The sequence below is a fragment of the Vigna umbellata genome, chromosome 2 (genome assembly GCF_029865625.1).
Source record: "Vigna umbellata cultivar VRB3 chromosome 2, Vumbellata_1.0, whole genome shotgun sequence".
NCBI lineage: Eukaryota > Viridiplantae > Streptophyta > Magnoliopsida > Fabales > Fabaceae > Vigna > Vigna umbellata.
The window spans coordinates 2,579,936-2,594,799 of NC_142166.1; the positions used below are offsets into that span (position 1 = coordinate 2,579,936).

A 14,864-nucleotide genomic window follows, 5' to 3' on the forward strand; every position below is an offset into this window, starting at 1 on the left:
TTTTTACATTATTGTATAATTACAAATCATTGTACATGGAATGTTGTTAATTTGACAATCATGGATTTATTAGCCAAACAGTTCTAATTATTTATTTTTCCTATACATTGATGACAGTTTATAAATAAATTAGACTTAATAGTAGTTTTCGATCTTCTAATAATTTGTGAGTAAGATTATTATTTTTTTAATAACGTGAGTAAGATTATTATTATTATATTGACTGGATTTGTTGTCAACTTTGTAATGGTTTTTAGTAAATGTTTGCAAAGATTGAAGTTGTGATATTTGCATTTAATGCAATTGAAATACTTTATTTTAAAATTAGAAAATTATAATGTAATAAATTTTAAACAACTTATTTAAATAAAGTATTTAAAAACTAATCGACTGAGATGAAAGTAATTCAAATTAAATGAATTTGAATTTCTAAAAATAGTAAATTTTTCTATCAAAACATGAGGATGAACTTTTTCATAAAAGCTTATATGAGAGAGAAAATAAAGATTTCCATTGAGAAGATTGTCCAATGCCATAAATTCATCCTAAAATATGTATATTATACGTATGAAAGTCAAGTTACAAGATGATAAAATTCCTTTTTTAATTTGTACATAATATTTTTCCATTATAAGCCACTCATAAATCTGTATTAATGAATATGCTCCTGTGAGCATATTCATTTAGAGTGGTCTAATCGAATAATTACTCTAATTCATAATTTTTTCATATTATTTAATCTATATAGTAATCTGAAAAGACAAGTAAATCAAATTCGATATAAAATTAACACATGATATTTTTTAATTAATATTTCCTTAAAGAACATCTAGTGTTAAATAAAGAAATATTAAAATATAATATCCACCATGTCTCCCGAATAATGCTAAAACAGACCTGCAACCACTATCTTTAATATATATAGAATTCTTTATTTCTCTATTTCTTTTTGTCTTCTATCTTTGTGTTTCTTCGATAAATAAAAAGTGCGGCATTTAATAAATAAAAAAAGTACACAATTTACTCAAACAATCTATTAAAAAATATAAGATTAAAAAAATGCGCGAATTTTTTATTGCCTCCAATCTTAGATTTAAAGGACCAGTTAAACTTGAGAAAATATTTCTTTTGACCTTTTACTGATGTACTATTAATTTCAATTTTTCTCGTTTTTAATTTATTTTAAAAATTAAAAAATATGCAAGTGTGCTGAAATTATTAAAATAAAAATAAGAGATATATTCGAAAGTAAGAATAGCTTGTCCGAAGGCGACAAGTAAGTATTGTGTCACGGGTTGGTCGAAAGAAAGAATATAAAACAAAATTTGTTCTAACTTCGTTAAACTTAACGGTATATGGTAAAAGAATTGGCGGTGATTAGGAAAACAGCCACAGCCACAGGACATAATAAAACAAAAGAGAATAAATAAATACAATTATACAATTATTAATTGATTGTATATTGCAAAAATAATTAGTATTGATTTGATTTATTTTCAATTTGTCGGTGACATTCGCATACATATAATAAATGGTTTGGGTAGAGACGGAATATTCCCTAACCCTAACATCGCCGACAGTCAGATTCTCTGTCCGTTCCAAGAAGTAACAGCTCCGACAAGTTTAAGAATTTGAAGATAAAAACACAGAGTAAAAGGACAAGCTGAAGAAGATAAAGTAGGATTGCGTCTACGGCTACGAAGGACGACTAAGGAAGTAAAAAATTAGATTTAGTTTATGCGTAAGATTCGTTGAGGGAGGTGCAAAATTGGAGGGAGTGGAAGAAGATGCAAACTTTATAGAGAAACAGAAGTAATAAGCAATAATGGTAGAAGGAATGCATCAGACTGTATGAGCTGATTGGATATTGCGGTGTAAGTTTTTGAGTCTGACAACAGACTCAACATGTCCTCTGAGAGTGTGCAACTCCCCTAGTCTGCAAAGTTTGATGCATTTTGAGAGTTAAAAGAGGTTTCTTGTAGATGATTGGGAGCAAAAGTGGTGAATGAGATGAGAAAAGTACCTGGCTATTTCAGCTCGTCGTCTGGCCTGTTCAGCTATGATAGAAGAGCGTCTTCCGTTTACCTCCAGGCCTCCGGCGGCCATGAGATGCAGTCCTTGTAGAGTCCTCTGAGAAAGAACCCACTTTGCAGCCCTATCTTCTTTTCCATAGTCTTTCTTTGATGTAAAAGCAGTCTGTTCAACACAAAAACACATCAAAAGTCAAGCTACGCATTTTGAAATTTCTCGAAACTTTCTCTAAACTTTCTCACTTTCCCACTTACCTTTCTTTCAAATAGGAGTTTCCAGGCATCTCCAGTCAAAGCATAACGCACTGTGAACTTAATGATGTCCAATGGTACATAGAAGATCAAACTGTACAACCATATAACACCAGCCCATTCCCATCCAATTCCGCTAATCTTTGCAAAACTGATATTTGCATACACACCAATTAAGGTCGCCACCTAACCAATTCATACATCACATTCTTCATCAACCACTATTTTATGTGTTAAAACAATCTAACTTCCTTACACTTGAGGCATGCAACATTACCAGTTGAGCTATTACAAAGGCGCACATCAGCAGAGCTCCGGGTCTCTCTAGAAATGACCATCCATAGCTTCGAGTAACAAAGATTAGAGCCTGGCTAATGATGCTAACTTGCAGATATACAGCTGATGAAACTTTCTCGCTGTCACTAGATAATGAGGTTACATGGAAGTGGGTCTGCAACAATACTTTTTCGGCTCAAAGATGTTTATAAATTGAGTGAAATGTGATTTTCATTTTAGGTCTAACAACAAGATCAGGGAGGGAGAGACAAAAACTTGTGTACCTCAAAGAAAGTGGTCTCAACTATTACCCAATAGAATAGGACAGTGACCAAAGCAAGATAAGTTCCAATCACTATTCCTGTTGCAAATATCTCTGGTAGCTTCCAACTGTCGGGTGTCGGGGATGGCTTCACTCTGTCTTTAGATATGGTCATGATAGTACCTAGTTCAAAATTAAAATGTTATGACTACAGATCGTACATATCACTACTACATCTTATTTGGCCTAATTGCCCATCTATTGTTATGTCTATGGTTATTTATTCAATCCTACCTTGTAAAAACTTGTGTTATCCCTTTGTTAAGTTTCGCCAGTAACAAAGTAAGACTATTATGTCAAGAAAAACTTCTGTTACTCTCAAATGAAGATGATTTGTTTTCTGAGATTTCGTACCCTATGATTCTATATTCAAGCTAGAATTTTATAACTTTGCAACATTTACACTCCTGAGTGAGAAAATAAAAAGTCGTGGGATGCTCTAAAACCAAAAGAAAAGATGAATCACGCATTTTATTTTTTTTCTCGTAACTTTATGATGCATTTATCTCTTCTATTACATTGTCATAAACTGGAAAAAGAAATGGTGAGTATAGTTTTTATCTATTGCTTGACTAAGTAGATACGGAAGAAAAGGAAAGTGGAAGTTTTATAATTCATGTCCAGTACTGGGGTGAAGAAATGATCAGAAGTACTACCATCATTTAGTATTGCAATGATCAAGACCATGAAGGGTGGAAAATCATACTCCCAAATTAATGCCAGGAGAGTAAAACCAACCTGCATTCGGTTTGATAAGTTAGACGCTCGTCCAAAGGAACTTTAATGTTTAGATATAAATTCAAGAATAGAGAAAAACATAATCTATAAAAATGACTCTGAAATTGGGGGTAGGAACTTTTCTTACCACTATCCTTATGGTGATGGAGACAGCATATATCTGCATTAAAGAAAGCAATCAAATGAACATCAAATAAATATTATCATGAAAAACACTCCGAGTTATTACTGATTGATACAATTATAATGACTGGTGGTTTGAACAATCTAGGTTTCAGTTAGACACTTTGACTATATTCTTCTAGCTCCTAAGAGTCTTGCTTTCTTGTTGAGGCTACATATTGTATAAAAAGGTGAAAGGAGAATATTTCTATCGTAGTGCATAAGAAGAGGAATGCTACACACTCAACTGTATAATTTTTCATTCTTTGGAATATAGCTCTGCTTGTTAACACAGCACTAACAATGACACTTAACCCAGGCTCGGTTAAGACCAAATCAGCAGCACTTCTTGCAGCATCTGTAGCGTCTGACACAGCTATTCCGATATCTGCTTTCTTCAATGCTGGGGCATCATTTACTCCATCCCCGGTCATCCCAACAACATGTTTCTTTTCTTGTAAAATTTTCACTATTTCATACTTGTGTTCTGAAAGTATGAATTGCAACATTGATAAAATATTTGTTCAACATAATTAGTAAAATAGCAACACTGTTGAAAATGATACGTAACAACGTATAGGAGATATTCATCCAAAAAATTTGAATAAGAACAAAAAATGGTGCTAATCACTTCAGACTAGAAATTATTTTCTTGCTTAAATCACTCATTTTCTTATCTTAAATAAGAAACAGTGCAAGCCATAGGCTAGTTGAAACAACTCATATCTTACCAGTAAATTATTGGAAGCCGAAAGGTTTAAGAAAAGTGATCAATTATGCAAGATTTTTTACCCATAAGGCTCATGGTGTTGATCTATTGGAACAATATTTCATCATTCTCTTTATTTGTTAGCTAAGATAGTGAGATGTCTGAAAACCATATTTTTCTAGTTGTAGTCATTTATTATACAGAATGAAAGGAAGCAAGAGCCAAATATATATATATATATATATATATATATATATATATATATATATATATATATATATATATATATATATATATATGGTCTGAGAGAAGCAACTAACTTTCTTAACTATCAAATTCATATACCAGGATAAACACCAGCAAATCCATCTGCCATTTCAACGAGCTCATCTACAGGGAGAGCTTCATGCTCTTCTTTTTCATGCCCTAACAAAGAAGAAGAAGGGTACATGTTTGTTCCCATGCCAAGTCTTCGGCCTGTCTCCTTTGCAATGGCTAATTGATCACCTACAATGCATTGACGTTTAAACTAGCTTATTTGACCTAAACATTTCAAATGTGAATGTACACAAAAGATTGATGACTTATTCAGCCACTTTTATTGGAAGATATTTAAAATTTATTATTTGAGAAAAGAATTTAGCAATGAACAAGATATGTTAATTTGGGTGTGTTGCAGGTAAGTTCCAACACAGAGAAAATATGAGTTAAACGCATTGATGATAGTGATATTGGTAAATTTTAATAACACATTGAATGAGCAGTTATGTGTATTATTGAGAAGGATTACAGAGCATGTTTGGTGAAGTTTGATGCCAACAATATTCTCTCATTGATATTTCCTTTACTATATTTGCTTTATATAATTGTAGTTACACTTTGATCCTTTGGTTCTATAAACCTTGAATATCATTGAGTTTTTGCAGTTATTCAGTGAATATAGATCGATTTGATTAGAATCAGACAAAATATCTTATATCACGCAGTAGCCCTCATCATTTCTGTGCAACAACTACCACCACACTATGGTCTTTTGTTATATTTTATTCTATGCTTCCATTGAAATTTCATGTTTACCTGTAATCATCTTTACACAGACTCCAAGGTTAAGTGCTCTTCGGATGGTTTCCGCACTATCATGTCTTGGTGGATCAAACAAAGGCAACAAGCCACAAAAATTCCAAGGACCTCCAGGGCTATCCTTGGATTTTTCAGGAACTTCCTGAAAGAGTAATGACTTATCTAAGACAAAATAATAATCGACATCCTAAATTGTTAAAGTAATTAACGTATTTTGAAAATTTCTATAAGTAAGCAACATTGACATCTTTTTCTTCATTTAATGATCCTTTAAGAAGAAAGAAGGGTATCATGCTGATAACCTGATAAGCAACTGCAAGAGATCGCAATCCCCTTTCAGCAAATTTGTCTATTATATCGTGCACTTTTCTGGCAATTTGATCTCTCTCTTGACACAAATCTAGAATCTGGTATGCAGTAAACAGCCAAAAAACACTGAAGTTTTGTAAAAGGCATTCCCATGATTGCAAAAAAATTTCTCTCCTCCCTTTGCATGAGGGTCCATTGAGAAAAAACTTTGCATTAGATTTGAAGCAAAAGTAGGAGGCGTTAGGCAATAAGAAAAGGATATTCACTACCTTTTAGAAATTTTAATACCTGTTCAGGAGCTCCTTTAGTGGCCCTATAAAAATTGCCATCAGAATCAATATACGTTATAGCTGTACGTTTATCTACAGGATTGAATGGTAGAAAATGAACTTCAGTGATGTTTGCACGTGCCTGTAGAGAGGAAGAAGGAATTAATTTTCTTCTATTAATGAACATTTGGAGAACTTCTGTATTAAAGTAACATGGTATATTTACCTCCATTGGATCAGCTAGCATATTAACTACGGCAGTATCAATGGCATCCTGGTTTTCCAGCCTAGCTGCTCTGGCTGCTAGTAGAACAACCGTATCTTTGTCCATATTTCTATTAAAAACCTGTTCAACACGTAAGGTGAAACTCTAAGTAAGGACAATACCTCCTAACAGTCCTCTGAACAATTCATAATAAGAGAGCTTGTTCATGAAAAATAGTTAGTAGTAAAAGTTCTCAACTCTTAAGAATTCTTTTGCATCTCAATATGTTTAACCTTCATGAAAAGATAATGCGTTTTTAATAGCTAATTGGGGGCTGGGGAGGGACCAAATAATATGTTCAATTGAAGTAGTGCCATATGGTAATTAAGAATTAGGATATGTTACATCATGATTCGTGAAGAATGAAATGATTCAAAAATCAGTATAAGCTATCCAAACAAGCTTGAAGTTTTAAACTCTTCTGTGAAGATGATGAAGTTGCTAACTAAATAATTTTTTTAGTGACTTGAGCAAACTGCATTGTAGTTGTACTAGTTACAAACACATTAGATTCTATATTCTCAGCCAATTATTTAGTAATTGAATTCTGATAAAACATATGAAAATGTTATTTTGAATCAATAATATAGATAATATACTTTTATATGTCATTTTTAAGTACCAACCTCAATAAGGTTTTTATCAACAGTCAGGCGATTCAGTGTAAGAGTTCCAGTTTTGTCACTGCAGAGCACATCCATGCCTGCCATTTCTTCAATTGCTGTCATTCTTTTAGTTATGGCTCCCTTACAAACGAAGTAAAAATACAGAAAGAGCATAGTCAGAAGCATAAAGATTTGCTACATTCTTTTGAACTTTGAGGGTAACACCACGTGCCCGTGTATTAGCCAAAGTGGTATAGGATTCCCAAACTTTAAACTAATATTATTGATAATGCAGAAAATATCTTAACTTCTTCCAATCTTAATTTGATTCTAGTTAAGAGCTAAAGAGTTGGACCTGCTGAGAAAGACGGTGAGAGCCAATTGCAAGTGTTACAGATAAGACTGTTGGCATAGCGATGGGTATTCCTCCAATTAGGAGAACAAGAAGATTGTTGATTCCATCCCTGTATGATCGATGCTCCACTGGGAACATTATAATTATTTCAAAAATTATCCCTATAGCTATAGAGCAAATGCAGAAGTTACCAATTGAGGTAAGGACCTGAAAAAGGTAAGAAAAACAGATATGGTCTGAAATTTGACTGATTGATCAAATACTTGCAAAGTATATTTTGCATTGAAATGAATCTCCATATAAAACAAATGCTTCAATCTCAATGCATATTCTCCTTACTCCTTTTTGCCAGTGTTGTCACAAGTTAAGCATCGTCACATTCCTTAAAAGCATTTTATCCTTTTATGCAAATTCAAACTTCTAGCTCTTTGTAAACAGCTTGGCTTGGCTATATTTCTTATTAATATAACCATGCCGAAAGAGTTCAAAGTTTCCTTAAAGTTACCTTCTGAAAATGTCCAACAACTTCAGTACTATCAACCAGGTATGCTGCCTTTCCAAAAAAGGAGTGAACTCCTGTTGCTATCACTACAGCCTCAATCTCTCCATGTTTACATGTCGAACCTGAAAAGACCTCGTCACCAGTTCTTTTCGTGACAGGTAGAGATTCTCCAGTAAGGGCTGACTGCATAAAACAAAACCAGGACATCATGAACTCTGTTTCTTCATCATTGTACCAGTTTGTCATGAGAAAGTATATTACAAAATCACTAAATAGAAAGAAAGAAAAATATACATTAGATTTACAATGTTCATTTGTTTCATAACAAAGGCTTACCTGATCAATTTTTAGAGGATCCCCTTCTAGCAAGCGAGCATCAGCTGGAACTATATCTCCCAATTTTATGCTAATTATATCCCCAGGTACTAAAATTGCTGCATCTTGCTCTTGCCACTGCCCGTCTCTGAGAACCTGAACAAAGATATTAGGGACTCATTAATTTGTGTAAGTAAGGAATCTTGAAAACAATGTATTTTAGCATTACAAGCCTTAAGCAATATAGTAACATAGTACTAGAACAATTTCTTTTTTTTAAGGAGATATGTTCACTCTGCATGGCATAGGTGATGAATTCCTACGTAAATGTCGACAACAAGGAAACATACCCTTGTTTTAGGAGCTAAACGTGCCATTAATGCTGCTGCAGCATTACCTGCATTATTTTCTTCTATAAAACTAATAGTTGAGTTTATTACCAGTAGGCATATAATCCCTATAAAGTCTTGCCAATCAGGACCTTCCCCCTGAAAATTTATCTCAAAATGAGGAACCAAGAAATGGAAATACAAACTAAAAATAGAACCCTGAACGAAAAGAAGAAATAACATATGGTATATTGTAAAACAATTGTTGCGTTCTCTACTCACTCCACCATTAGCAAGGATAATCGCCATCAGTGCTGCTGCTTCCATAACCCATGATAAAGGATTCCACATAAAACCAAGAAATTTCAATATTTTATTCTCCTGCAGTAGAATTTGAGGGTTAGAATTTCTTTAAGTGGATGCAAACATGCTAACTGCAAACATGGGCTCCGCAACAAAATGGGATGCCTCCTTGCCCTTCAAAATAAATTACCACAATGCAGAACTCACAATTTATAAGATTCAAAATCTCAGTGAACAAGTTACTTTAACAACTATGTCTTGGTATGAGTTAACAAGGTACTTGAATGGCCAAATCTATCCTGATTCACATACTCTATATGATGAATTTATGAAAATAAATATTTATAAGAAGTACGTTCTTACTTTCTTCTCTTCAAGTTTGTTTGGGCCAAATATCTCTATTCGAGCTTCGGCATCGTCAGATGAAAGTCCTCTTCGTGATGTTCTCAACTGTTCAAATACTTCTTCTAATGGTATACGCTCCTGATCAAAATAACAATGAACAATGAAGTCGGAATTAAAATAGTAAGAGTTTATTTCATTTGATAAAATATTTTTTATTTTTAATTATAATGACAGAAACGTATTTTCTGTTCAGTAATTTCACCATCTTTCATGCAAATAATTCAACGATATTTGTAATGAAACAAAAAACGAAAAACGTTGAAGGAAACAGTGCTATATTTTGATTGAGCCCTGCCTTTGTTAGAGGACTTACCAAATCAATGCCATCTCGGTTGAAATTCTCAGGATCAAGCAGCGGTTTATCCAGTTCCTCAGCCATGTTATGGCTGCAGATTATTCATGCAGCAGTTAAGCAGTTTGTAATTGCAAAAATTGTTCAAAATCAGAATTGTATCACTGAGAAAAATAAACAGCACCAAACCATGCAAAAAATTTACTCAAGTAAATTTCAGTGTAGTAACGACATGGTTGTATAAGGTACTACTCATTACATCACTACCTAAGTTGACAGAGTAATTATGAATTACACCGTAGATTCTTGTCGGAACAGTAGTAACATATTTTTTGTGATGAAATACTTACTTGGAGGGAAAGTGAAAGTGGGAGATGAGCTAGGTAATGAGAAGAAGCAGAGTGGAAGTAAGATAGAGAGGTTAGATTCCTTTCGTTCCATTACATTAATAATGAAAGTATTGCAAACAACGTTAGCATGTTAGTTGCATGCTGACTGTTGGTTGGCAGTTGCAGAAGGGTAAGCAAGCAACGATGCAATGCTACTTTCCAACACTTTTTGCAACAGTTAAAGTTGTCTTAGCTTCTCTTGTCATGTCTTCAGCCACCTTTCAAAACCTAACTTTCTCTCCCCCATTCAACTCTTGTTCTCCTTAATTTCAACTTCTGCATTGCATTGCATTGCAAACATACATTCTCAGACATCTTCTAACGTTCATCACTAAATTCGTCCCGTTTCATATCTACAACATTTCTGTTACAATTGTAAGAAAATACAAAAAAAATACATAAATACTGAAAATTTGACAAAACTAACAACTAAATACACATTTAGATAGCATGTTACGTGATGGTACAGCTATCAACATGAATCGGTTCTCCTTAATCCATCTTCTAAACGGATTAGTTCAACATGAACCACCTAACTTTCAATCTTAGTAGTTTTTTTTGTAAAAAAAATTTCACCTTTTTAATTTCTTTTATCTATCTGGCAAAACATAATACACAAGCATTACAACTCAATAATTTAAAATCAAAGATTTCGTCTAATATAAAATGTACAATGAATTCAAGAAAATAAAAGATGTCATAACAATCCCTCTTCAATATTCAAAAACTCCAAACTTTTTAAGTTTTAACATTATTTCTATCAATTTAAAAAAAAAATTGCATCATATAATAAATTAAAAAAGTGAAGCTTTAACTCAATACTATCTTTGTTACTTTTCAGATAGGTTAATGCTGGTTTCGAAATCTTGGCAGATTGGATGTTAAACTTTATAAAGAAAAGAACTTTATAGGACACGTGAAATTAGTGTCCTCCCATAAACACTTTGGGCCTTTCTTGGGCCATCGAATAACGGAGTAATTTCTTTCTACACCTCACTAGTTTCTTCTTTCAGCTATCTTTCATTTTCGAATGCACTTTCCAGAATCTAAAAAATGCATTTTGATTCTTATAGTCTTGCCTGAAACCCTAGGATCGTGTTTCACTGGCTGCTGCAACTGGGAAGCACTTTTCATTCTCTGTTTGTCTCCCATCTGCCATGACTGAAGGTAATCCCTGTCGTATGATTCACTTTTGACGATTCTATTTTAATGTTTTGTTTTTTCTAATTTGAATGTCCCCTCCTCATTATCTTCTCATTCTCGTTTTCTTTTCTTTAAGTAGAGTAAATACCCAACACAGGTTCTTCAAAGAGAGATTGGTGACCTGGTTATTAGGTCCCTGGAAAGAAAATTTTCATCCATTTAGGTTCTTCAATGTTCATTCCGATAGAATGCGAGTCTCTCCTTCTCTTGTGTGAAGAAGGGTTGTCACAGTTGCCTTGAGGAATGATGAGAAATCTCTCTGCATCTCATTCCTTCGGGCTTTTCGTCACCTCACCCATCTTTCTTTCCAATAACCATTCTTCTCTCACTCTCTTCTCACCTTCCAGCCGAAGATTTTCTCCTTCCATTCGATGCGCGGCTCAATTCCGTCCCTGCATCGACATCCACAAGGGAAAAGTGAAACAAATTGTGGGGTCAACCTTGCAAGACTTGAAAGGGGGTGATGGGTCGGATCCTGTGACCAATTTTGAGTCTGATAAGTCGGCTGCTGAATATGCTACTCTTTACAGACGAGATGGACTCACGGGTGGCCATGTCATCATGCTTGGTGCAGACCCTTTGAGCAAAGCTGCTGCCTTGGAAGCATTGCATGCTTATCCCGGTGGTCTACAAATTGGAGGGGGAATAAATTCTGACAATTGTTCGAGTTACATAGAAGAGGGAGCAAGCCACGTCATTGTGACTTCTTATGTATTCAATGATGGACAAATGGATGTTGGAAGGCTAAAAGATCTTGTTCAAATTGTTGGAAAAAAGAGACTTGTGTTGGATCTCAGTTGTAGAAAAAAGGATGGTAAATATGCAATTGTCACTGATAGATGGCAGAAGTTTAGTGATGTTTTTGTTGATCCTGGTGTAATGGAATTTCTTGCCAACTTTGCTGATGAGTTTTTGGTTCATGGTGTTGATGTTGAAGGGAAAAAGTTGGGAATTGATGAAGAGCTTGTTGCTTTGCTTGGCAAGCATTCACCTATTCCTGTTACTTATGCTGGTGGTGTGACTGGAATGGCTGACCTAGAGAGGATTAAAAGTGCGGGAATGGAACGTGTGGATGTAACTGTGGGTAGTGCCTTGGATATTTTTGGAGGAAACATGTCTTACGAAGAGGTTGTAGCTTGGCATGCCCAGCAAAGGGCCTATATAGTTTGATTAATATGTTTTCTTCTAATTGGAGAAACGATCTGTTTTTAGTGTTTTTCTAGATGTGTAACCAGTATCAGGTTATTTTTTAATAACTCAAGGCAAATTGAACATAACAAACTTTCTAGGATGAATTGATTTTTAATAATACTGGGTGTACAACAATACTGCAATAGCTATCTAATGCGAGTTCAATAAAAGTTTCATTACACTTTTTGTTTTCAGCTTTGATGGTGTGTTATTTGGATTTGTCAACCCTTTTATGGGTTAAGTTTTCTATTTTCTAAAACTGGTTCATTTTAGTTTCTTGAACGATTTTATTTTATGTATAATTTTACGTGGCGTGAAATTATTATTGATTTTACATGGCCTTTGGATTAGGAAGTTTCAAGGATTGATTATTGGTATAACACTTCGGCTTCCATTCGATAGTGGAAGTTCAGATAATGTCCTACAACCGCGGTTGACTCTATTGTCTCAAATTATCGTAAAATCTATACCTAATTTTCAGGTCTTGGTTGGTAATGACAATGCTAATATTGCAGAAGGTTTGGTTAGAGAGTTGAGGTTAAGATTCAAAGAGATTCCTTTAAGCTTCGATAATGTTATAGGAATGCATTATTAAGATTGAAAAGTAAAACAAGATAGACTGGAGTCAGATAACAAAGGCTTGTGCAGTTCTCAGGATGTCGTGTATTATTGGAAAGATTCAAACAGAAGCAATTTGTCGCATTAAGGTATGCTTTCTGTGAAGAAATTATGTTAATTAATAAATCTTAGTAAGGAGAGTCATCATCTCTAGTCTTTTTCATTTACTAGTCCGATAATCCTACATTCATCGATCATGCAACAACTTCTCTATGTTTGGTCTCTTGAAAGGATTCTGGTTGATGCATCTCTTCTCCAAAAGCCCTTGCCTCTCTCATTGTTGAACCCAAACAATTAACTTCCTTGACATTTTTGGCTTGCTTACATCATCAACAGGCCTCCTCCCCTTAGCAGCTCAAGCATGACAACCCCAGAGTTGTACCCATCCCTGTCATAAAAAATGTATAAGCATGTGGTTTGGAAAAGATCTCGATGACCTGGCTATTCCCAAGTCCTATTATGCATACATATTAAAAACAGTGAAAGAAAAAACTCAGCTCATTGAAGGAACACCCTCACTCTGCTTGAATTCTACTCTATTAATAGTTGCAAACAGTCTCTAGTGGGCAGCTTGTGCCATACTTATCGAAGTTCACTGAATGGGGATGCATACATGTCATAAAGGATTAAGAAATACTCTACCAATCCTGCTGAATTGATTGTGATAGACGAAGGGCATGTTAGTGCTTTTCTCCTCGTACATGCTTTCACTTCACTTTTCACCACATAAAAAAGGATATGTACTCGGTTATGTGAAACTAATGACAAGATTAATATATAGAGTTTTTTAGTTTAATTAAATTCAGGCCATGATATTATGATAATAACGCCAAATAAAATAGATTGTGCATGCAGTTAAAATTATAAACGAGGACCTCAAGTATATAAAAATTTCTTTACCCTGCCTGATCAAAGGTACCAGTATCTTCTGCATGCATGTAAAAATGGAACAATATCTTCTGCATATCGAGAAATCATTTGACCCATCACAAATTAATGCCAAACTAGAAGAAAGATAATCTTGATCTAAGCACCAAATCGAATAGTATATCTATTCCAGGTAAAAATTGGCATCCTGAAAAGATCCTACTCAACATCATGCTTAGAATCCAAACTTTTTGACTGTCAGGAAAAGCTGGAAGCCAGCCATCGAACCTCCACCGAAACTGAAAAATATGATTTGACTATTTTTCAAGAACTCCCGGATAATACTTGACAGGACAACAAATACAAGCATAGCGAACTAACTATTCTTATGTACAAATTTCTTAACAAATACTTATACAATAAACAAATAATTGTTTTTTAAAGTTAAAATTAGTTTTTAAAGAAGTTAGATGAAATGGAACGCCTTAATTCAGTACTTGATAAAAAAAAAATTCTAACCTGATTTGTATTTGTCAATCAGCTAAAGGAATGAAAAGATTTGAGATTTCACCTGTTCATATTATATTCTAAGAAGAATAAGTACTTTTACTTTTGACAAAAAGGAACAGTAAGTAATGAAACGAATTTTTGGCTTTGAAAAGTTTTGCTGAGAAAGGAACATATTCTACCTAGCAACTAGACAGGATTCATCATGAAGATATTGTTTTAAACTGAGAAGAATATATTATCTTTGGTATGGGATAAGAAGAATTACTGGTACAGATTCTCATACTTGGTTAAGGTGGTGAGTGGCGACATATTTTGTATTAAAAAGGTGTCAGTAACATAGGATAGATTAGTATGAAATCCATAGTTGGAAGTAAAACAAAAGGTAACGTGAGAATCCAACCGAATGGTTGGTGTTTCCATGACTAAACTCTCCGTGCTTTGTCCGAATTATAGCAGTACCCCTCTTTTAATGTTCCATCACCTTTGCCACTTTTCTAATAAACCTCAACCTCAATATTCTCAACCTTAACATCAACATCAACATCAACGTCAACGTCGCTTGATCTTG

General features: G+C 34.1%; 2 protein-coding genes and 1 long non-coding RNA gene across 3 annotated transcripts; 1 reads left to right on the plus strand and 2 right to left on the minus strand.

The window, feature by feature from the left end:
- Positions 1–1,651: 1,651 nt before the first annotated feature.
- LOC124843129 (ATPase 10, plasma membrane-type) lies at positions 1,652–9,955 on the minus strand. The gene is made up of 22 exons (XM_047319777.2): positions 9,869–9,955; positions 9,540–9,612; positions 9,185–9,304; positions 8,801–8,899; positions 8,540–8,677; positions 8,211–8,345; positions 7,878–8,057; positions 7,373–7,579; positions 7,039–7,158; positions 6,374–6,493; positions 6,167–6,289; positions 5,872–5,976; positions 5,567–5,711; positions 4,835–4,996; positions 4,029–4,267; positions 3,746–3,778; positions 3,537–3,618; positions 2,843–3,003; positions 2,560–2,733; positions 2,286–2,468; positions 2,024–2,196; positions 1,652–1,936 (listed from the first exon to the last, which is right to left on the minus strand). The coding sequence occupies exons 2-22, from the start codon at positions 9,603–9,605 to the stop codon at positions 1,843–1,845; spliced, it is 2,859 nt and encodes a 952-aa protein (XP_047175733.1). The 5' UTR covers positions 9,606–9,612; positions 9,869–9,955; the 3' UTR covers positions 1,652–1,842.
- Positions 9,956–10,916: 961 nt separating this feature from the next.
- LOC148203198 (1-(5-phosphoribosyl)-5-[(5-phosphoribosylamino)methylideneamino] imidazole-4-carboxamide isomerase HISN3, chloroplastic-like) lies at positions 10,917–12,495 on the plus strand. The gene is made up of 2 exons (XM_088105731.1): positions 10,917–11,074; positions 11,190–12,495. Exon 2 carries the CDS (start codon positions 11,354–11,356, stop codon positions 12,278–12,280), a length of 927 nt encoding a protein of 308 aa, XP_087961857.1. The 5' UTR covers positions 10,917–11,074; positions 11,190–11,353; the 3' UTR covers positions 12,281–12,495.
- A 453-nt stretch (positions 12,496–12,948) lies between these two features.
- LOC148203199 (uncharacterized) lies at positions 12,949–13,714 on the minus strand. Its single transcript, XR_015784028.1, has 2 exons — positions 13,562–13,714; positions 12,949–13,307 (listed from the first exon to the last, which is right to left on the minus strand). It is a non-coding gene; the product is annotated as an uncharacterized LOC148203199 (long non-coding RNA).
- Positions 13,715–14,864: the final 1,150 nt, after the last annotated feature.

Excerpts from the sequence above, each read along its gene's own strand:
- LOC124843129 (XM_047319777.2), bottom strand. The coding sequence starts at position 9,605 with ATGGCTGAGGAACTGGATAAACCGCTGCTTGATCCTGAGAATTTCAAC. Across the intron at positions 8,678-8,800 it reads TTATCCTTGCTAATGGTGGA|GGGGAAGGTCCTGATTGGCA; the intron begins GTGAGTAGAGAA and ends ATAAATTTTCAG. Across the intron at positions 2,469-2,559 it reads CCTTTGTAATAGCTCAACTG|GTGGCGACCTTAATTGGTGT; the intron begins GTAATGTTGCAT and ends TGAATTGGTTAG.
- LOC148203198 (XM_088105731.1), top strand. The coding sequence starts at position 11,354 with ATGATGAGAAATCTCTCTGCATCTCATTCCTTCGGGCTTTTCGTCACC.